At 36.2% G+C, this 22,126-nt stretch overlaps 1 protein-coding gene across 1 annotated transcript in view; it reads left to right on the top strand.

The window, feature by feature from the left end:
* Nucleotides 1-20,282, top strand: part of pik3cb (phosphatidylinositol-4,5-bisphosphate 3-kinase, catalytic subunit beta) — a 39,355-nt gene extending 19,073 nt beyond the window's left edge. The window contains exons 6-23 of the mRNA XM_046876504.1: nt 411-578; nt 973-1,062; nt 1,160-1,411; nt 1,511-1,607; nt 1,755-1,885; nt 2,424-2,474; nt 3,601-3,789; nt 3,983-4,104; nt 9,134-9,277; nt 9,567-9,666; nt 10,517-10,707; nt 11,998-12,107; nt 12,261-12,339; nt 13,486-13,653; nt 17,260-17,383; nt 17,487-17,632; nt 17,753-17,885; nt 18,037-20,282. Coding sequence (XP_046732460.1) covers nt 411-578; nt 973-1,062; nt 1,160-1,411; nt 1,511-1,607; nt 1,755-1,885; nt 2,424-2,474; nt 3,601-3,789; nt 3,983-4,104; nt 9,134-9,277; nt 9,567-9,666; nt 10,517-10,707; nt 11,998-12,107; nt 12,261-12,339; nt 13,486-13,653; nt 17,260-17,383; nt 17,487-17,632; nt 17,753-17,885; nt 18,037-18,168 — 2,427 coding nt within the window. The 3' untranslated portion in view covers nt 18,169-20,282. The remainder of the gene's footprint in view (nt 1-410; nt 579-972; nt 1,063-1,159; nt 1,412-1,510; nt 1,608-1,754; nt 1,886-2,423; nt 2,475-3,600; nt 3,790-3,982; nt 4,105-9,133; nt 9,278-9,566; nt 9,667-10,516; nt 10,708-11,997; nt 12,108-12,260; nt 12,340-13,485; nt 13,654-17,259; nt 17,384-17,486; nt 17,633-17,752; nt 17,886-18,036) is intronic.
* The last annotated feature ends 1,844 nt before the right edge of the window (nt 20,283-22,126 follow it).

The following is a 22,126-nucleotide window of genomic DNA, read 5'->3' as shown; positions in this document are numbered from 1 at the left end:
AATAAATTTGAACTGCAAAAAGTCTTAATAAATGTCAGAAGGACTTATCAGGCTACATTTGAATTAGTAAAAATATGTTTATAAATAATTGACATTTTTAACACAATATTTTGTACAATGTTTTCAATCATTTCACAGTTTAATGCAGTGCAATTTGAACAAAAAAAGGAAGATTATTCAGGTTTTGTCATGACAATCATGATAATTTGCAATTCATAACCGAACTGTGGCCATCATTGTTTAATCTAACTAGTAATGTGGCCTGTGCATTAGAGTTGATCCTCCCTCTACTTTAAAATTAATTAGTGAAGTGTGTGTGTGTGTGTGTGTGTGTGTGTGTGTGTGTGTGTGTGTGTGTGTGTGTGTGTGTGTGTGTGTGTGTGTGTGTGTGTGTGTGTGTGGCGCTGCAGTACATCAGATCATGCTTGCTGTCACAGGAGATTCCACATTTGACGTTAGTGCATTGTGATATGGTCAAGTCCATGTTTGAACATGAAATCAGCACTATTGGAGCTGTACTTTCACGGAAGTCATCAAATCCTCCTTTACCTCTTCCTCCTAAGAGGAGAGGACCATCTGTAAGTAAAATGTAACTTTTAAACTCCAACTTCTTTTTGTTTGTTTTTTATTTTTTTTTTTTACCAGGAAAAGGAAAGCATGTATCTCTCTAGTCACAAAAAGCCATTCCTTTACACAAGTCTATTCTTTAAAGTGCTATTTTCATGTCAGTATATGCAAATAAAATGCATATACAGTGTCACACCGAATTATAACCTATGATAAGGGAACATAAACAAAGAAGGTGCTTTACTTTTTTGACTTCTTGCTTGTATAATCTTGCACAGGTTAATCTTGCATTATTCATGATTAATTCCAAATAGTTACACTTATGTCCTTGGGCCTGAATATATTTTAATTACTAAATTCTAGTTTTTGTTTAATTCTTTTTCTCCTTTTTTTTTGTCTTGCCAGCAATTGCATACCTGCATTTGGGAGGTTCAGTCTTTATTTAAAATCACTTTAGTGAGGGGCATTAAGGTCAATGCAGAGGAGACAGCAAAGGTATGGCTTACAACTTTACTTCTGAAAGAAATAGCCATTGACTGCATTCTGCCACAGATTCATGTCAATCAAGCAGTGGCTTGTTTTCTCTCTTTAGGTGCAAGTTCGTGCAGGCCTATTCCATGGTACAGAGCTCCTGTGTAAGCCATCTGTTAGTAATGAGACCAGTGGTCGCTCTGAGCACACCTGGAACCGTACTCTTGAGTTTGATATTTCAGTTTGTGACCTGCCACGCATGGCTCGTCTATGTTTTGCCATATATGCTGTCATGGACAAGGTAAAAAAGCAGAAGTCAACCAAGAACATGCAAATGAACAAATATCAGACTATTCGAAAAGCAGGAAAAGTGGTAAGAACGTCACAAGTTCACTTTTCAAAAAGCAAAGCATAAACGAAATAGAAAAGTTTTTTTTTTTTTTTAAAGATTTTACACTTTGCCTGGCTTTAGCATTACCCAATTGCATGGGTGAACATGATGGTGTTTGACTACAGAGGACAGCTAAAGACTGGTGATATCATCTTACATACCTGGTCTTCCTTTCCTGGTGAGAAAAGCTGCACACTCACATTGACATATGTGTCTGTGTATGTGATTTAAAGGATGTATATGAGGTTGGGTAAATGTGAATACACATTTTTTTATTTTATTTTTTATTATAAATGTTTTAGTACGGTGTTTGCATGCTTTATAGATGAGCTGGAGGAGATGTTGAACCCAATTGGAACGATCCAGACAAATCCATACACTGAGAATGCCACAGCACTGCATATTTGCTTGCCAGAGTATTCGGGACACCCACTCACATTTCCCCCATTTGACAAGGTATATAAATAATGTTGCATAAGAGGTTTCTAGCCTAACTTTTTTTTTTTAGACATTTTCTTTCCATTAAAAGTAATCTAAGGGATCCACTCACTGCTTAGTATCAAGATGCAAAGCAATATTGCTGGCTTCATGGACTCATTACTAAATGTTTCGCCACGCATTACATGCATAGGGGTATGAAAATGTGTAGAGACAAAACCATAATTAAGATAAGAAACATCATATTTTCGGTTAAAAGCTGCTTTCTTTTGTTTCTTTTTTTGTCAGTAGCTGTGCCTGTTGCAAGTATGCAAATCTTTTTTAAAATCGCACTGTATGTAATTTTGAATAGTGGCTCTTAAAAGGCAAAACGCACAATTTAATAATATTAGCAGCTATTTTATTAAATATTTTCTGCCATACAATTCTTGCAACCTTGTAGCAACTCCTCCATGGCCTAGTACTGAGTGTTGATTTGCGGTTGGGGACCACTGTATTACATCATATTATATAATATTTTCAATGCTGTTACATTTTGTTTTGCTTTATCTTGTAGATCCTGGAGAAAGCGGCTGAAATTGCTGGATCCACTGATTCTATATCATTGGTTGGTGTACATGCACATCTTTTGATCTCAAACCCAAAAAACTTGAGTATATAGCAGTGTATAGCAAAAACTGGCCTTGAAAGTCCAATATTATCAGAGTGGACAGTGTTTGATTATTAACAAAGTAATCGTTAGTTGCAGCCCTACTTTTATTGTGAGTTTTCTATCTCTATAAATTCACTGGATAAGTTTGTGTTTTGGCTCCATGCAGATGAATTCAGTTACATTTAGCACATATTGTTTTCAAATATCCAACATGTTTAGACAATGTATTTTCAAAACCTAGAAATAGAGGCTTTGTGAGGTGGCACGTCATCATTTTGGATCATGTTAATGGTAAAATAATTGATTACATACACTCAAAAAATGTATACTGATGCATTAGATATTTAGTATATGCATTACAATCAAATTTTTAAGCAACCCTAAATATTTGTATATAAAATATATATTGTCTGTATATGTTTAAAGTCTGATCAACCCTGTTTACAATAGAAGTTAAATATAATAGTGACATTTTATTCAATACAAAAATTGCTTGTGGGTGTGCTAATGCTGAGATTGCACACTTTCCTTTCTGCATTATGGCTTTCATGGCAAGGGCTTTGTAAGCTTTTGTTTAGCTTTTAGTTCATGTATTGTTTTGTCTCCACCCTCATCCTGTCATTGGTTTGTGTGGCTCATTCTTGGTAATAACTGATTTTACTGATTGCAACACCGTGAAGAGTGATGAAGTCTTGAACTCAAACAGGATAAAGAGAAGCACATACTGTACATGTCTTCTCACTAACTGTTAAAGAGCAAGTCAGTTCCAAACAGGCTAAGGTGACTGAAAGCCAACTCTAATTTGTAGCAAGAAATATACAAACCTGACTGTTTTGGTACTCTTTGCTCTCTGACAACAAACTATTTTGATGTCAAAGAAATAATTGCAAGGTTGTTACCTCTTTCTCGGATTAGATTAATAAGTTTTAGTTTATTTATTTTTTTATTGTGGACAAAAGACACATGCAGTACCAAAGTAAAAAACGAAATACATTTGCATTTATAACGTGTAATATAACCAATTGAGGCCTGAACAATTGCTTAAAATAGTGTCAACTATAACAAATTGCTCTGTGTTCAGGGAAGAGGGGGGAAAAAGTTCTACATTGAACTAAAAGAGATCATGGAAAGGGATCCGCTTTCACAACTGTGTGAAAATGAGAAGGATCTGATATGGACGCTACGCTATGACTGCAGAGAGAACTTTCCACAGTCCCTTCCTAAACTACTGCTGTCTGTCAAGTGGAGTAAACACGAAGACATGGCACAGGTATATAAATAAACATGTACACACATGTGAGTTCCCATCCTCTTTTAGTATTAACAATTCAATTCATTCTTATTTGTATAGTGCTTTTAACAATGAACTGTCTCAAAGCAGCTTTACACAGATAATGTGGTGATAAAAATAAATAAGATGTTCTTTATAAGTAACACTTTTCCTGTTCTGGCTTTTTCCTTAGTTGCAGGCATTGTTGCAGATTTGGCCTAAAATTTATCCTCGGGATGCTTTAGAGCTATTGGATTTTAATTATCCAGATCAATATGTTAGAGAGTATGCAGTCAGTTGTCTGCAAGATATGAGGTAAGTGCTCAACACTGTAAATCTTAATTATACTTCTATAATTGTCTTACTGCATGTTCTTTTTGTTTTTAGTTTTTTTACATTTTCAAAACCTGCATTTCATAAGGGTGTGTAGTCTTTTTATAGCCTGTGTATGTATATGTATATGTATAGTGAGTTCATCATCCATTTTAGTTCTTCTCAAGGGACAAGGAACAATTTTAGAGTACCGTATTTTCCGGACTATAAGCCACTACTTTTTTCCCACTCTTTGAACCCTACTGCTTAAACAACGAAGCGGCTAATTTATGGATTTTTCCTGGGTTTTTCCCGGTTTCACAAGTTTCAAGCAAAAAACCTGAACCCCATAACATTAGACCAATGAAATTGCCGAACAGGTTCAGGTGAACCAATGAAATTCTTTATATTAAATCACGCTCCCACTGAATCGGGCCGCACTACATTATAAATATGGATGAGGTTCCTCTGACGTTTGACCTGCCGCTCACTCGGACTGTCATCAGGAAATGCGAATCATTCGTCACGCTGAAAACAGCCCGGCATGAAAAAAAACACACTTCACCGGTGTTCTGAGCTGCACGGCATCGGGAGAAAAGCTTCACCGATGGTGATTTTTAAACGCACAACGATGCCAAAAGATAAACTCCCTAGAGAAATTGTTGTGAAAGGAAGGAGGAAGACGGTGAACAATGACTTTCTTGGTAGGCTACTGTTTAGATACAAGCCGTGTAACAGACACTGTCTTTCGTTAAAGTCTGTGTCAATGTAGGCATCTGCGGCTTATAGACAGGTGCGGCGTATTTATGTTCAAAATAAAAATCTTAATAGTCCAGAAATTACGGTAGTCAATGTGCAGTTTGTATAGCAGTACAGATTTACTGTCCTCTGAAAATAACTCGACATACAGCAATTGTCAAAATAGCTGCCAACAAAAGTTAGTACACCCTAAGTGAACATGTCAAAACTTTGTCCAAAGTGTCAATTTTTTCAATTCTTTTTTTTATTTTTTTTGTTTAACGCTTTTAACAATGGACATTTTTAAAGCAGGTTTACACAGATAATGTGGTAAGAAAGAATGAATAAGATTGGTCTTTATAAGTGTTTGTTCGTACTGAGCTAGCCGGTGGTGACTGTGGCAACGAAAACCTCCCTGAGATATCTGAGGCATAAGGAAGAAACCTTAAGAGGAACCAGACTCAAGCGGGGACCCATCCTCATCTGGATGGCACCAAATGTCCATTTATTACAACTGAACGACGTTGAGTTGTTCAGTGATAGTGATAAAATGCAAACTGTAGTCCAGAGTCTGTGTAGCAGACTGTTGACATTAAGTACAGTCCAAATACATTCTCAAAGCTCCTGTAATTATATGGATCCACAGGCCATAAATGTGAAGCCATCCCCAGCTTTACAGATTGGCCTCCAGTCGAAGAGAACAATTACCAGAGGCAGGCCAGGACAAAGCGGGCAGATCCACGGAGAGGGGCAGGAACAGTGGTCACTGGTATCTAAGGAGCATGTTTAACTCGACCGAGAGAGAATAAAAATAATAAATAAAAAAGACGAGGGCTCAACATCTTTGATTGACCCTTGCGAGGCCTGTTCCAAATGGAACCAGTCTTAGAAAACCTCTTTATGACCCTGGCCACTGTACTGTAACTTTCAGGGTTTTACAGATCTTCTTATAGCCTAGGCCAGGGGTGGCCAACCCGTGGCTCGCGAGCCGCATGCGGCTCTTTGGCTGGTTTCATGCGGCTCTTACTTTCATATCGAAGTTTGTGTTTGTTTGTTTTTTAATGTGCCTGTTCGCTTTGCTTGAGTTCAATACGGTATTTTAAGACTTAAATGAGCTTGCCCCTACTGGGAAACAACACGGTAGAAACACAATTGTAATGACGCAATAAAAAAGAGCAGCCAGCATACGGTTATCTGGATAAGAGCCAACATGTCTGCGGTGTGCGGATAGCGATGTGCAAAACACGCAATGCTGAAATTTCAAGAGGGGGTGTATCTGCAAATCGGGGTTAATTTATCACCTGAAATCCTAACATCCCGATTGCCATTCTAAATATGAGAAGAACGCGGCACAGAAAAGTATTAATCAGTATCAAAAGTCAATCCGAGCATGCGCACTCCGTCTGTAGAGGACGTTTTTGAAAAGGTAGGAAAGTTTTCCAGTGATGGTGCCAAGACAAAAGGCATAACACAAAAAATTATGGATTTCATTGCCTTTTGAATTGAATTTTCATTTCGGTGCATCCCTAAAGTATTATCGTTGGTGTGGCCCTCTGACACAATTCAGGTTTCTCATTTGGCCCCTTGTAAAAAATTAATTGCCCACCCCTGCGGTATATTCATCTCACGCACATGCGCATTTGACGAAAATACTGTGTTGAACTCAAGCGAAGTGAACACGCACATAAAAAACCCCCACAAACAAAGTCTGTGTTTTCTACCCTGAAACACGTGAAATCAAAGCATCGATCTGTTCTGACTGACACCAATGTGAAAGAATTGCTTCGAGTGGCAACAAGGGAATACGAGGCAGATTTGAAGGGGATTGTTCAAGGCAAGGAATGCCAAAAGTCCCACTAAGTAACATGCATAGTAAAAGAAAACCGCTATTGTAAATTATTATATTTTTGTTTGTGGACTTGGTTAAACTAAGAGTTTGTGTGTGTGAGACAGTGCACACAATGTTCATTGTTGAAAATGACTGTCCTGTGGTCTTAGAACTGTAGGAGTCAATTTCTGTCATTATGTTGGTGTGTGACATTTACAATAAATCTGGCTGAGCAGAGGTGTGTGTGTGTGTGTGTGTGTGTGTGTGTGTGTGTGTGTGTGTGTGTGTGTGTGTGTGTGTGTGTGTGTGTGTGTGTGTGTGTGTGTGTGTGTGTGTGTGTGTGTAAGAGGAAGGCATGGGTGATGTTCATGTGTATGATGTGGCTCTTTGCGGTAACACAGTAAAAAAAATCTGGCTCTCGGTCTCTGACTGGTTGGCCACCCCTGGCCTAGGCCATCTTTGTGGATAACAATAATTCTAAATCACAAATCCCCAGAGTTCTTTGCCATGAGGTCCCATGTTAGAAAATTTTACTAAAAGCATCAAATTTTAACTGCTCTAATACAAGATACACATATTTGTATAGTCCTGTCATGCAGACAAAAACATGAATATGATTAATCAAATAACTGGCTTTGCATGGTTAAGTGATGTACCATTGTTGTCACTTAGGGTGTACTCACTTTTGTTGCCAGCTATTTTAAAAATAATGGCTGTAGTTTGAGTTATTTTCAGAGGACAGTAAATCAAGCTGCACATTGCATTAATCTAAAATATATCCAATTCTCATTTCTATGGGATTGTCCCTGAGAAGATGTACTAAAATGTAAAAAAATAAAAATGTATATATTATATATACACACACACACACAGGGTACAAATACAGGGTCATCCGGCAGCCGGAAAAGTGTGCATCCCAAGTCATCTAAGGCAGTGGTCCCCAGAAAGAACACAAAGAATACATAATTCATATTATTTCAGTTTTATTCATTATCTGATTCTGAACGATGTTTTATTTTGGAAAATAACCGGATTTTCTCCTCCACATCTGTCTGTCTATGACTCACTCTTGATGCATGTCAAGATGCTTGCCTCGGTCAAATGCTTACCTACATCCGCTATCTTCTTAACACCTAATACACACACTGGATTCACGTTTATTATAATATTTCGAAAATACCAGTTTTTATGCCGGTCGTATCATTTTTATTTTGTATTTGAATCCTGGTCCGTGACGATATTGTCTGACATTAAACCGGTCCATGGTGCTAAAAAGGTTGGGGACCGCTGATCTAAGGCATGGGTACATTTTATATTAAATGCAGGACAATGGGAGCGTTTTATATTAAAATGCTGTAATACTGTAAAACCTGCAAATTATGCATGTTTGGCATGGAAGGATGCACAAGCACATGAAAAGAAAAAACATGCTGGTGTCACGGACGATGGTAAAACTTTTAGTCTGTTAGCTTGCTCTTTCTGGGGTTTTTTTTTTACAGAAAGAAACAACTCAGCATGAGTGAATTTTTTTCAGTAGACAAATCCCCCATGCACTCCTCAACAAGCCTGTATAAACTTTAAAATGTCAAAATTATAGACAGTTAAACTCACTATGTGGCTTTTGCATATTTTAAGCACATTTTTATATACATAACTACCCTGAATTGTGTGTGTGTGTGTGTGTGTGTGTGTGTGTGTGTGTGTGTGTGTGTGTGTGTGTGTGTGTGTGTGTGTGTGTGTGTGTGTGTGTGTGTGTGTGTGTGTGTGTGTGTATGCGGGCTCTAGTGATGGTTGTGCTTCTAGAACTTTGTCCCAGCTCCACACAGGATCTCTTAAGCTTATTTGATTGGAAATGTTTTCTATGTTCTATTGTTAAGAAATGTAGGTCTAAAATTTACATTTTACATAGTATCCCTATTTTGGAATTGGGATTCTTCATGTAATATTTCAGATTATCTTTTTTTTTTCTAAACTGTACAGACATTTTAGAAATGTTCAGACATTTCTAGAATACTGTTTTCATTTAGTCATTTTGATCATGTAAATAAAGTAAATCAAGTTTGAAAACAGAAGTTCACTGTTGTAGTGGATAAATGCTATAAAAAGAGAATGGAACAAAGAAAAGTAACAAGCTAACAGACTTGATAAAAAAAAAAAAGATAAATAAACAATGGTACTTTTATGCCACACAAGCTCAGCTATTGCGTTTAATATAAAATGCTCCTATCTCTTGCATGATTATTTTTTTCTGCTGCCCGTTGACCCTGTACTCTTCCCCCATTTTGCAAATGGCTGTGCCATCACGCTAACCCATAACTTGAGCAGCCCAACTAATCGATAACGGCGTTCGTTGACGACAACTTCTATTATCGATTTTACCGATTAATTGTTGCAGCCCTAATACATATTTGCATATAGCATTTTTTTAATTTCTGTTGTTTCTTTTGACTATTCTCTCTGTATCAGTGATGAAGAACTGTTGCAGTATTTGTTGCAGCTGGTGCAGGTGTTGCGCTATGAACCATATTATGACTGTGCCCTCACCCAGTTTTTACTGCAGCGTGCTCAGACCAATCGCAAAATTGGGCATTTTCTCTTTTGGCATCTAAGGCAAGTGTGTGTGTTTGTTCTGTTGAAATTTGTTTTTATATTTAAATGATTTGCATTTTAAAATATTGTTGTGCAGCTCTTTGTTAGTACTGTTTTACTATAGTGTTGTGCCCAGGCTTTACTTTTAATTTGAAAACAGGAATCATTATTTAACAGACATTCTATCTTATTTTAAATGTTAATGTGTAATATCTAAGTACATTTAGAGCTGCACTTAAAATTAATTAATCTATTTTTCAAGCTCAGCGCCTCAACTATATGTTGAATGATGTTTAAGTTGTGTTTTCAGGTCAGAGATACACATGCCAGCAGTATCTGTGCAGTTTGCTTTAATATTGGAGGCATACTGTAGAGGCAGCATCCCCCACATTGAAGTGCTTAAAAAACAGGTAAAGGTTTCTCTGAAAGAACAATAACCATATAAGAAGAATGAGTAACCAGTCAAAAACTATACATTTCTTTTAAAATATTTGACAAGGTAGTAAAACATTGTTGCAACATTATTAAACATCACTGTATCAACATACTGATTATAGGTCTATAACTGGACTGTGTCGATAACATTTATGTAACTCTTTTTGTCGGCCATCTTCTGTATCAAATAATAGATGCACGTTTCAAATCTATAAACCCATAGGATCATTTTAAATCTTATAACCCACAAAGCACAGAATTGGTCTGTGTTGTCTGTGTATTGCAGAATCATGGCATATTGCAGAATACTATGTTTTGTCCTGTCCAGAGATGAGGAAATTCTATCTATGCACAAAAGCACTTAGAGCATTATGTGCTTTTAGAAGAACTGGGTTAAATGTCAGCATGCCAGGGACTTTTCTGTTTAAGAAGTTACATTTCATAAATAAAAGCTTTACAATTTCCGTACTTATAACCACACGAGAAACGGGTAATAGATTAAGTAGTGGCCTTTTCATTCTAATGTATAATTTCATGGAAATTAAATAGTGCTAACATATCCTGGGGAGCATAGTTGTTTTATTTCTGATTCAGCAGAAACATCATTATTTATAGAATTGATAGATTTGTAAGAGGTTCATGTTAGTTTGTTACATGTAATATTAACTAAAATCTGCTTGTTTAATAAAGTAAGCCTACCATAATTTTATCAATTGTCCACTGACCAGCAACAGAGTCCAACATGTATTTGTATTTTATTTTAAATACAAAGTATATTAGTACCACATGATTTGTGTAACTATGTCTGTCTCTTTTTGAATGCAGGTTGAGGCTCTTGGCAAGTTAAAAGCTGTGAATGAGTTGATCAAACTGGGTACAATAAAGGCCAAGAATAAAACCAAGGAGGCTCAGGTGAAGGAGGCCATGGTGAAGTGCCTTAGACAGACGGGCTTCACTGAAATTTTGTCAGACCTTCACTCACCACTGAACCCCCAAATACTGCTTGCTGATGTCAAGTAAGAAGGCTTTTGTGTGCGTGTGTGTGTGTGTGTGTGTGTGTGTGTGTGTGTGTGTGTGTGTGTGTGTGGGTGTGTGGGTGTGTGTGTGTGTGTGTACTCTTTATTAAGAACACCTGTGTTAATTTTTACAATTATCTGATCCATAAGCCATATTGCATCATTGCAGTGCATATAATCAGGTGGATTTGGCTCTGTTAGCTTTAGCTAATTTTTACATAAATCAGAATGGGGTTAAGGTCTGATCTTTCTTTTTTATTATTATTTATTTATATATTATTTTACTGTGGCATGATTGTTGGTGCCAGATAGACTGGTTTGAGGATTCTGCTAATGTTCTAGGATTTTTGCACACAACAGGATATTTAGTGCAAAAACAGAAATACAAGTTTTAATTTAAAAAAGTGCAACAAAGATATTACATGCAGTAAACAGCAGTTTTGTGGATTGAAACCACTTGTTGAGCAGGGTCATTGAAGAATTTTAAGCTGTCAGAAAGAGTGCAGTAACTCAGTAATCATTCTTTACAACTATGATGAAGATAAAAGTACCTCAGAATGCATGACACATTGAACCTTGAGGCAAAAGACCATGTTGGGTTCCACTCTTGTCAGCCAAGAAAAAAAAAATGCAGTGGATACAGGCTCACTGAACCTGAACAGCTGAAATATTGAAACATTTTCTGCTGAGGAACACAGAGAGTTGGGTCAGAATTGTGTCCCAACAACAAGAAACAGTCAAGGCTGGTGGATGTGGTCTAATGGTGTGGACAGTAATTTCTTGGCTTGTTGGGTCAATTATTACTAACCATCTCTTAAGTACCACAGCCTATTCAGCCATTTATTTCTCCCATTTTTCCCAATTTTCTAATGACCATGATAATTTGCCATGAATTAAGTATTTTTAAACTGTTTTCATGAACTTTATTTAACTTTTTTTTAACATCTTTTTTTAACAACTATGCCTTCAACTGACAAAGATCATATTTTTCCCCCATTCCAATTTTTGATCAACTGAAGCACATGATCTTGTATCTGCATGCACTCCTGCCACATGCTTGGCTTGGCTCGGCTCATCAGGGACAAACTTACTTACAAAGAACATATTTACTTTTAATCACCACATTATCTGTGTGAAGCTGCTTTGAGACAATGTTCATTGTTAAAAGCGCTATACAAATAAAAATAAATTGAATTAAATTGAATTGTATAACTATGAATACACAGGTGTTCCTATTAAAATGTCCAGAAACTGGAACCACCAATATTTCCTTTCCTCTTTTGCATTTAGTGTGGAGAAGTGCAGATACATGGACTCTAAAATGAAGCCCCTGTGGATCGTTTACAATAACAAGCTGCTGGTAGGAGACACGCTGGGAATCATCTTCAAGAATGGAGATGGTGAGAGACCGTGAAGAGGGAAGGATATGGATAAAGAGGAAGAGAGGTGGACATGAATGTTGAAGGGAGGGCCAGAGGCATAAGTAATTGTGGTCAAGTGCATAGAAAGTCATGTATCAACAGCTAAAGAAATCAGTTGCTTTTTATTCTCAGATCTCAGACAGGACATGTTGACCCTGCAGATCCTAAGGTTAATGGACATGCTGTGGAAGGAAGCAAACCTTGACCTCAGGTATGTGTAAACAATATTGTCTTTAGACAATATCTAAGGTTACTGACTTTGAGAAAATCACTTGATAATTCATTTGCTGAATAAGTTAATTTATTTTAATTTGATCCGTTTTTTTTTCAACTGTGTTAAGTTTCCATAATTGTATTATAGTAACACATTAACATTTACAGCATTTAGCAGATGCTCTTATTCATACAGAAGACAAGAGATTTTTTTTTTTTATACAGAAGTGTTCCTTAAAATGGCATGTAAAAAGGTAGGTCTTTATGGTTTTTATTTAAAGACCATCAGTTGATTGAGAGACAAGTTTATTTTTTTGTATTTTGAGTGAAGCTTGGTCCAGACAAGCCATTCAAGACTCTCTAAGAGAGCATGAGAAAAATTGTAGGTTATTGTCTAACCTCAAATATTTTTCAAATTAAAATTTTACTTAAAGGAATTAACTTTAACTTCTGTGTTGAAAGAACAGCAATATAACAACACTTTATAATATTAAAATTAACTGTAGTAAAGCCTAATTAATGTAAATCCATCAGTAAATAGTAGACCGTACACAAGAAGTAGAACTCTCTTTCCTGCATTGGGGCCGTGTATATCCAAGATTATTCAAAATTGCACATTTATATACAGATTTTCAAATAAAATATTCTTTTTTTTTTTTTTTTTTTTTTTTTTTTACAAAAAGAAGTACCTTCGATATTGCAACGTTTTTTCAAAAACTCTTATTTTGCTGTAATATTGAATCTTTTTTTTTTTTTTTTTTTTTTTTTTTTAAATATATAAAGTTGTACAATTGTATAAATGCATTTTAATTCCAAAGGATAGCTAATATTACTGTGCTTTAATAAAAATTAATTTATAAAATATAAATTAATGGAAAACATTTTACACACCCTCAAAGAGACTTCAGCCCATCATAGGCACACACATACATGCACTTGGGCGCACACACACAAACGTCATCATAATACATATTAAAATCATAAAATGGGGCACATTTGTTTACTTGTGTTTGTGCCACATTCAGAGGAAGCGTCTGTTTTGGTTTAGAATATTAATACACAAATAATCCCTTATTTTCTTGATTTTCATGTTTTGTTTTGTTTTTGTTTAAACTAATAACATTCAATCTTATATTTCACTCAGAATTGTGCCTTATGGTTGCCTGGCAACAGGAGATCGCACAGGGCTGATTGAGGTTGTGTCCTCTGCTGACACCATAGCTAACATCCAAAAAAATAGTAGCAACATGGCAGCTGCCGCAGCCTTCAACAAAGATGCTCTGCTCAGCTGGCTCAAGGACAAAAACCCTGGGTAAGACCTCAAGACTTCATTGGGGAAAGTGTATTAGGCAAATAATTTGTTCATTTTTGTTAAATAGCGTATTGTGTGTGTGTGTGTGTGTGTGTGTGTGTGTGTGTCTGGGAAGTATTAATGACTCTTTACTTTTTCCATGTTATGTTACCGCCTTATTCCAAAATGGATTAAATAAATTTTTTTCTTTCAAATTCTACAAACAATAATAACCCCATAATGGCAACGAGAAAGATGTTAGTTTGAAATCTTTGAAAATAAAACAAAAAAACCCCAAAAATATTTATAAAATCCACAAGTACATAAGTACTCAGTCTTTGTGCAATATTTTGTTGAAGCACTTTGGTGCCAATTATAGCCTGAACTCTTTGATTATGATTACATTTTTAAAACAATTTTAAATATTATGCCTGCTTGGCTAAATATTATAAAATTATAATTTATAATTTCATAATATTTATAAAAAAATAAAATAGAATAAATCAAATGAATGCAATACATTTATTGTATTTTATTTTTTATAAATATTATAACTTTTATTAATTGAGTAATTATTATTTTTATCTAGAATTGAGTAATCAATTAAATTGATTAAATAAAATACATACATGGAAAAATTTAGGTAATACAGATATATATTTTTATATATTTAATATATATTTTATATTCAATATTTATTTTTCTAAATATATGATCTACTTAACTGCTCTAGTAATTTCAGCATTTTTTATCAAATGTCTTCATTCCTTTCAAACTTCATTCATTAACTCCCTCGATTTATTAAATTGTTAGGATATTCTCCTTTTAAGAGGACTTCTTGAAGCTGGACATAAAACGGAAAAGAATCACTATGGATTCTTTGATTTAATCATGCACAAAACAAAAAAAATATTCTCGGTAGTGTGAGCAACCACAGTGACACTGCGACATCTATTTTTTTTATTTTTTTTTTAAGACCTCTGGCATTGTTGTGTATGTTTTCAAGTTTAATAATAATAAAAATAAAATGTTTTTACAGCCAATATGCAATCCTAGCCATTGCTTTTAACTAACCACAGAAAATAGGAAAGCAGTGAAAAAAGTGGGAAGCACAAATTCAAAATACAGTGGAACCTCGGGTTACGAGTTTAATTGGTTCCATCACTTTACTCTTAACCTGAAAAGCTCGTATCCCGATACAAATTTTCCCATAAGAATGAATAGAAACTTCGGTAATTCGTTCTGGACACCCAAAAAGTGTTTCTAAAAAAAAAATAACGCCAATATTCACTAATATTATTTACTTTTAACATGTTATATTGAAATCGCATCATATAAAAACATATAAACATATAAAAAATAAATCTTTAAATGGTACCTTACCTTTAAGAAGTCTCGCTGCGTGCATGATGGAGACGACGTCCGTAGAAGCGGGAGGAGGGAGAGTTATTGTTTGGAAGGAGAATTTCCATCAGGCTACTTTGTTGGCGGCATGGTGATAGGAATACGTACAGTATTTAAAGTTCAGTAATTCCACACTGTTAGAGCGACGAGCGGATGTGTATGTGCTGCACAAGAGCGCAGCGAGAGCACGTGGCGATACGAAAACTAACCTGCCTGCGATTTTTCCGTGCGCAACGCTCGTATCCTAAAAAATTTCTCGTAACTAGAGGCAACATTTTTTATGAACTGCGATTCGTAACCTGAATTATACGTATGCTGGGGCGTTCGTAACCCGAGGTTCCACTGTACATTTGAACTACAGAAAGCTGCATGACTTTCATACTATAACAAGTAAATGCTATGATTAAACCAGGAGGGGTTGCAAGGGTTTTAAAACAGCACTTTATATCCAGTTTCTTATAAATAGTTTTTAGTAAATGTTTTGGTACATTCTAATGTACAGCTTTTTTTGTATGTACTCCTACAAGTTAAGGGGTCTATAGGCGAGATATATATATATATATATATATATATATATATATATATATATATATATATATATATATATATATATATATATATAAAATTTATATATTTATATTTAAAAAAAAAATGTTTACAGTGAGGAAAATAAGTATTTGAACACCCTGCAATTTTGCAAGTTCTCTCACTTAGAAATCATAAAGGGGTCTGAAATTGTCATCCTAGGTACATGTCCACTGTGAGAGACATAATCTAAATAAAAAAAAAATCCAGAAATCACAATATATGATTTTTAAACTATTTATTTGTATGATACCGCTGCAAATAAGTATTTGAACACCTGTCTATCAGCTAGAATTCTGACCCTCAAAGACCTGTTAGTCTGCCTTTAAGATATCCACCTCCACTACATTTATTATCCTAAATTAGATGCACCTGTTTGAGGTCGTTAGCTGCATAAAGACACCTGTCCACCCCATACAATCAGTAAGAATCCAACTACTAACATGGCCAAGACCAAAGAGCTGTCCAAAAACACTAGAGACAAAATTGTACACCTCCACAAGGCTGGAAAGGGCTGCGGGGAAATTGCTAAGCAGCTTGGTGAAAAAAGGTCCACTGTTGGAGCAATCATTAGAAAATGGAAGAAGCTAAACATGACTGTCAATCTCCCTCGGACTGGGGCTCCATGCAAGATCTCACCTCGTGGGGTCTCAGTGATCCTACGGAAGGTGAGAAATCAGCCCAGAACTACACGGGAGGAGCTGGTCAATGACCTGAAAAGAGCTGGGACCACCGTTTCCAAGGTTACTGTTGGTAATTCCCTGCTTAAACCAGCACATGTCCAGGCATGTCTTAAGTTTGAGTCATGGGAGAAAGTCATGTGGTCAGCTGAGACCAAAATAGAACTTTTGGGTCATAATTCCACTAAACGTGTTTGGAGGAAGAAGAATGATGAGTACCATCCCAAGAACACCATCCCTACTGTGAAGCATGGGGGTGGTAGCATGGGGGTGGTAGCATCATGCTTTGGGGGTGTTTTTCTGCACATGGGACAGGGTGACTGCACTGTATTAAGGAGAGGAAGACTGGGGCCATGTATTGCGAGATTTTGGGGAACAACCTTCCCTCAGTTAGAGCATTGAAGATGGGTCGAGGCTGGGTCTTCCAACATGACAATGACCCGAAGCACACAGCCAGGATAACCAAGGAGTGGCTCTGTAAGAAGCATATCAAGGTTCTGGCGTGGCCTAGCCAGTCTCCAGACCTAAACCCAATAGAGAATCTTTGGAGGGAGCTCAAACTCCGTGTTTCTCAGCGACAGGCCAGAAACCTGATTGATCTAGAGAAGATCTGTGTGGAGGAGTGGGCCGAAATCCCTCCTGCAGTGTGTGCAAACCTGGTGAAAAACTACAGGAAACATTTGACCTCTGTAATTGCAAACAAAGGCTACTGTACCAAATATTAACATTGACTTTCTCAGGTGTTCAAATACTTATTTGCAGCTGTATCATACAAATAAATAGTTAAAAAAATCATATATTGTGATTTCTGGATTTTTTTTTTAGATTATGTCTCTCACAGTGGACATGCACCTACGATGACAATTTCAGACCCCTCCATAATTTCTAAGTGGGAGAACTTGCAAAATAGCAGGGTGTTCAAATACTTATTTTCCTCACTGTATATATGTTTATATAGTGAGGCTCTGGAGAAAGCCATTGAGGAGTTCACACTTTCTTGTGCTGGTTATTGTGTGGCCACCTATGTTCTGGGCATCGGAGATCGTCATAGTGACAATATCATGGTCCGAAGCACAGGACAGGTAAGTATCAGAACAAGTTAGATCTCAGAAAATATTTTTATACTACAAGCTACAAAAAAAACTATGCTAATTTATCGCTAATATGTTTATTTGTGTGCATCAGCTTTTCCATATAGACTTTGGTCATATCTTGGGGAACTTCAAATCAAAGTTTGGAATCAAGAGAGAGCGTGTTCCATTCATTCTCACACACGACTTCATTCACGTCATTCAGCAGGGCAAAACTAGTAACAGTGAGAAATTTGGCAGGCAAGTCATGGACAGCACATTAACACCTGCATATTCTTTGTCTTAATTAAGTCAACTTTTTTGGCAGGATTACAGTCTTGTCTCTTACTCTCTGTGTTTGTTGTACGTTTTTGTGAGTAGTTTTAGGCAATACTGTGAAGATGCTTATCTGATCCTGAGGAAGAATGGAAATCTGTTCATCACACTCTTTGCCCTGATGCTGACTTCAGGGTTACCAGAACTTACCTCTGTCAAGGACATTCAGTACTTAAAGGTAAACTTTTAGGCACCCAGTGAACATAAACATAGACTTCCTGTAAAATCTGACTATTCTGGCCAAAGTCCTTTTCATGAAAAATTCAGCGAGGTGTATTTGATATTTTTCTTCATTGTTTTTCGTGCTTGTGTGTGCTTGTATGTTACAGGACTCTCTTGCTTTGGGTAAGACTGATGATGAGGCACTGAAACAATTCCGGCAGAAGTTTGATGAAGCTCTAAGAGAGAGCTGGACCACCAAAGTAAACTGGATGGCTCACATTGTGGCACATCCCTCCTAATACCTTTACACCAACAAGGATCAAAGTTTAGGAGAAAGCTTAAACACAATGTTGAACCAGACTACGCAAAGTCCTTTTTTAATTCTTGAAAACCTTTAAATGGTTAAATACTTTTTATTCAATGTAGTTAACACAAACAGCTGCTGATATAAGGAGTTTCATGGCTCCATTGTTTCACAGAAAAACATAATGGAGATTTAAAAGTAGGTGGATGATTAATAAAGGGAACAAAGGTGAAGACAACAACAAATACAAGGTGAAGTCAGCTCACCTCAACATGGAAAAATCAGTTTTTCACATTTCAGAATATTTTCACACAGTGAGAAACGCATCAAGAGGAGCAGTGTGAAGCATCATCATTACATTCTTTTGATTTTACTTCTAAATGGATTACTTTTTTATGTCATCTTGCAGTTGAAATAATGCTTTAAGCTGCAAATGCAGTAATAATGTTGTGGAAACATGGACTAAAGAAACAAATGGAGCATGCAGTAAAAAATGGAACTGCACATAGATATAATTATTCTGAAGGCTTGTAGAGTGAACTTGCTTGAAACTGTTATTGAAGAAACAGTTACAGATTATTCGTATTTCGAATTAAAGCCAGAAATCACTATTTAAAAAGCAGCAATTTTTGCTGCCTACAAGCTAAAATGGACAACAACATACAGTATGTATTTTAACAGACGATTTTTTTACCTGCCACAAGTTGTTTTACATACCTTTTTTTGGGGGGGCCTTGAATGCATTGTGTTCAACAATTTTAATGACACAAAAAGATCATTAAAATTGTTGTATAGCATTACTTAATTAAAACAGGCAAATATAGAAAGATTGCATTGCCCAAATTAATGAATTTATGTTTATACTGCCAAAAAGATTTCATGTTTGTGGGTTTTTTTTGTTTGTTTGTTTTTTAATTTATAATTACCCCACATTTTAATAGGATCAGAATGCTGGAGCAAGTGTCAAATGATAGTATTTTAGTTTAGAAAGATATTTCAGGGACAATAACCTGCATTAGGGGTCTGCTGCCTTTAAAAAAAAAAAAAAAAAAAGATTCGCACTGGAGCATAGACTCTCAGAATGCCAAATGGGATCTACTGTGCCTTATAAAATGAAAATATTCTACTGTTTGTATGAGACTGCTTAAAGTAAGTGGTTTTTTAAAACACTGGATTTTATTTGTCCATCATTATTTAAGGATTGTTACATTTTGTTTTTTATTTATTTTCTTCTTTTGAAAAGTTGAGATGACTATTAATAGATTGTATGAGAGTAGTGAGTTTACTCATACAAACGTTCAGCAAGCAAATACTTTTTACTTTGTAATGTCAGAGCTAAGACATAATCAGTTCCTTCTTCCCTCAGATCCTTTCATCTAATGGAGCTCAAAACATACATAACTTTATAACTACTATAGCAAAAACACTGTAACGATGCACTTACACAGGCAGTTGGTGATCTGAGATGTTTTTTTGTAAATTAGGTGCAGTTAACTACAATCATGGTTATTATGAAAATTCCTGTAAACCCTGAACACCATTTCACATATGTGCCCATAGAACATTTCATTTGTTTCCTAAAGCAAAATTATATTTACACTGAAGTACAATGGTTTAAGAGGATGATTATGTATATGTTCAATACATTTCCATCCAAACAGTGTGATAACTACCTGAAACAATGCAGTTTGTCTTTACTGTTGCAAAGAATTTTGTATGTGAAAACAGCCTTAAAGACAGATGTCTACAGCATACCAGAGGATGTTTGTGTATTGTTGATAACCTGCTGTGCATCTCTAATGCTGCTTAAATTATTATTAGTTTAAAAGAGTATCCTTACACTTTAAAATACAGAGAAGAGAAAATGAATTACCAGTGTGCGTGCGTGCGTGTGTGTGTGTGGAAACTGCCAGAGAGGAGGATGGTGCAATATAATGAATCCTGTTATGTGCGAATTTGGATTAATGTGTGTGCACTACAACTGCTGCTGTATGGTATGCTAGCCTTCAATGTCTCACACACTGAAACTGCTTCTCTGTTTGATTTTCTGACTTGTTCTTAATGATATGTTTTCATAGGAATGCTATTAAAGATTTGGTATAGCAATCATTTTTGTTTACGTTTTTACTTTTGTGAGGACTGCGTATTTTCCTTCACCAAAAAAAAGATTCTTAGAATGATAAGCATGCCTGTCTTTTAGTCAACGCCACTGTTTCTAAACCATACAACATCGCAGGTCTCACCAAAGTCCTAAAAACTTTACCTTTCACTCTTGCAGATACTCTTCTATTACAAATCACTACTGCCACTCTTCTCCATCCACTCCATCCTGCCTGCACTTTTTTCTTCACTTCTCTAACATACTCTCCATGACTTTTTACTGTTGACCCCAAGTACCTAAACTTCTCCACCTTTATCCCCTCTTCTCACTGCAACTGCACCACTCCACTTCCCTTCTTTTCATTCTCCTCCTCCTACTGACTTTCATACCTCATCTCCCACATGTACCTCAACCTCTTCAGGCTCTTCTCAACCTGCTTCTTACTCTCACCACAAATCACAATATCATCTGCAAACATCATAGTCCACAGAGACTCCTGTCTGACCTCATTTGTCAACCTGTCCATCCCCACTGCAAACAGGAAAGGGCTCAGAGACAATCCTTGATGCAGTCCAACCTCCACCCTAAACCAGTCTGTCGTTTCTACTGCATACTTCACTGATATCACACTGTCCTCATACATGTCCTGCACCACCCTCACATACTTCTCTGACACACTAGACTTCCTCATACAATACCACAACTCCTCTCTCAGCACCCTGTAGTATGCTTTCTCTAAATCCACAGACAATGAGCTACTCCTTCTGACCTTCTCTATACTTCTCAATCAACATTCTCAAAGCAAATAATGCATCTGTAGTGCTTGTCCTTGGCATTAAACTATACTGCTGCTCACAGATTGTCACCTATTCTCTCAACCCTGTTGGCTGGTGGTTGTTGGTAACCCAGGCCTTCTCTTTCGTGATCCGCATATTTAATTTGGCACGTTTTTGGCATATTTTATGCTGGATGCCCTTCCTAACTCGACCCTCCCCATTTATCTGGGCTTGGGACCGGCACTAAGAGTTCACTGGTTGTGCAACCCTAATGACTGGGTTTGTAGGATACACTTTAAATGAAGTGTGTTTAACGACTATTTAACTAACATTTAATAATTTGATACAATGCACTGTTTATTGTGTAAATGTCTTTACATTGTACTTATATTTACATAAATATAATGTAATCACATCTAAAATGTCAGTTCTAACCATGAAACCTGTGCCAGTTGTAAAGGACACCTAATATGATGTGGGATTGATGATGATTGTATATTATTAATATTACCTTAGTATTAGGCTAGTAGTAAAATCATGATCTGAGCGCTAACTAGTGTAGGGCAAGAAAACAAAGGGCAAGAAATATATATATATATATATATATATATATATATATATATATATATATATATATATATATATAATATACAGTATTGTTCAAAATAATAGCAGTACAATGTAACTAACCAGAATAATCCAGGTTTTTAGTATACTTTTTATTGCTACGTGGCAAACAAGTTACCAGTAGGTGCAGTAGATTCTCAGAAAACAAACAAGACCCAGCATTCATGATATGCACGCTCGTAAGGCTGTGCAATTGGGCAATTAGTTGAAAGGGGTGTGTTAAAAAAATAGCAGTGTGGCATTCAATCACTGAGGTCATCAATTTTGTGAAAAAACAGGTGTGAATCAGGTGGCCCCTATTTAAGGATGAAGCCAGCACTTGTTGAACATGAGGTTACAATTTGCCAAAGAACACATCAACTGGCCTAAAGAGAAATGGAGGAACATTTTGTGGACTGATGAGAGTAAAATTGTTCTTTTTGGGTCTAAGGGCCACAGACAGTTTGTGA

Source organism: Silurus meridionalis, chromosome 20 (genome assembly GCF_014805685.1).
Source record: "Silurus meridionalis isolate SWU-2019-XX chromosome 20, ASM1480568v1, whole genome shotgun sequence".
Taxonomy (NCBI): Eukaryota; Metazoa; Chordata; class Actinopteri; order Siluriformes; family Siluridae; genus Silurus; species Silurus meridionalis.
Note: the sequence above shows the minus strand (reverse complement) of the source record. Positions and strands in the feature narration are given on the sequence as shown.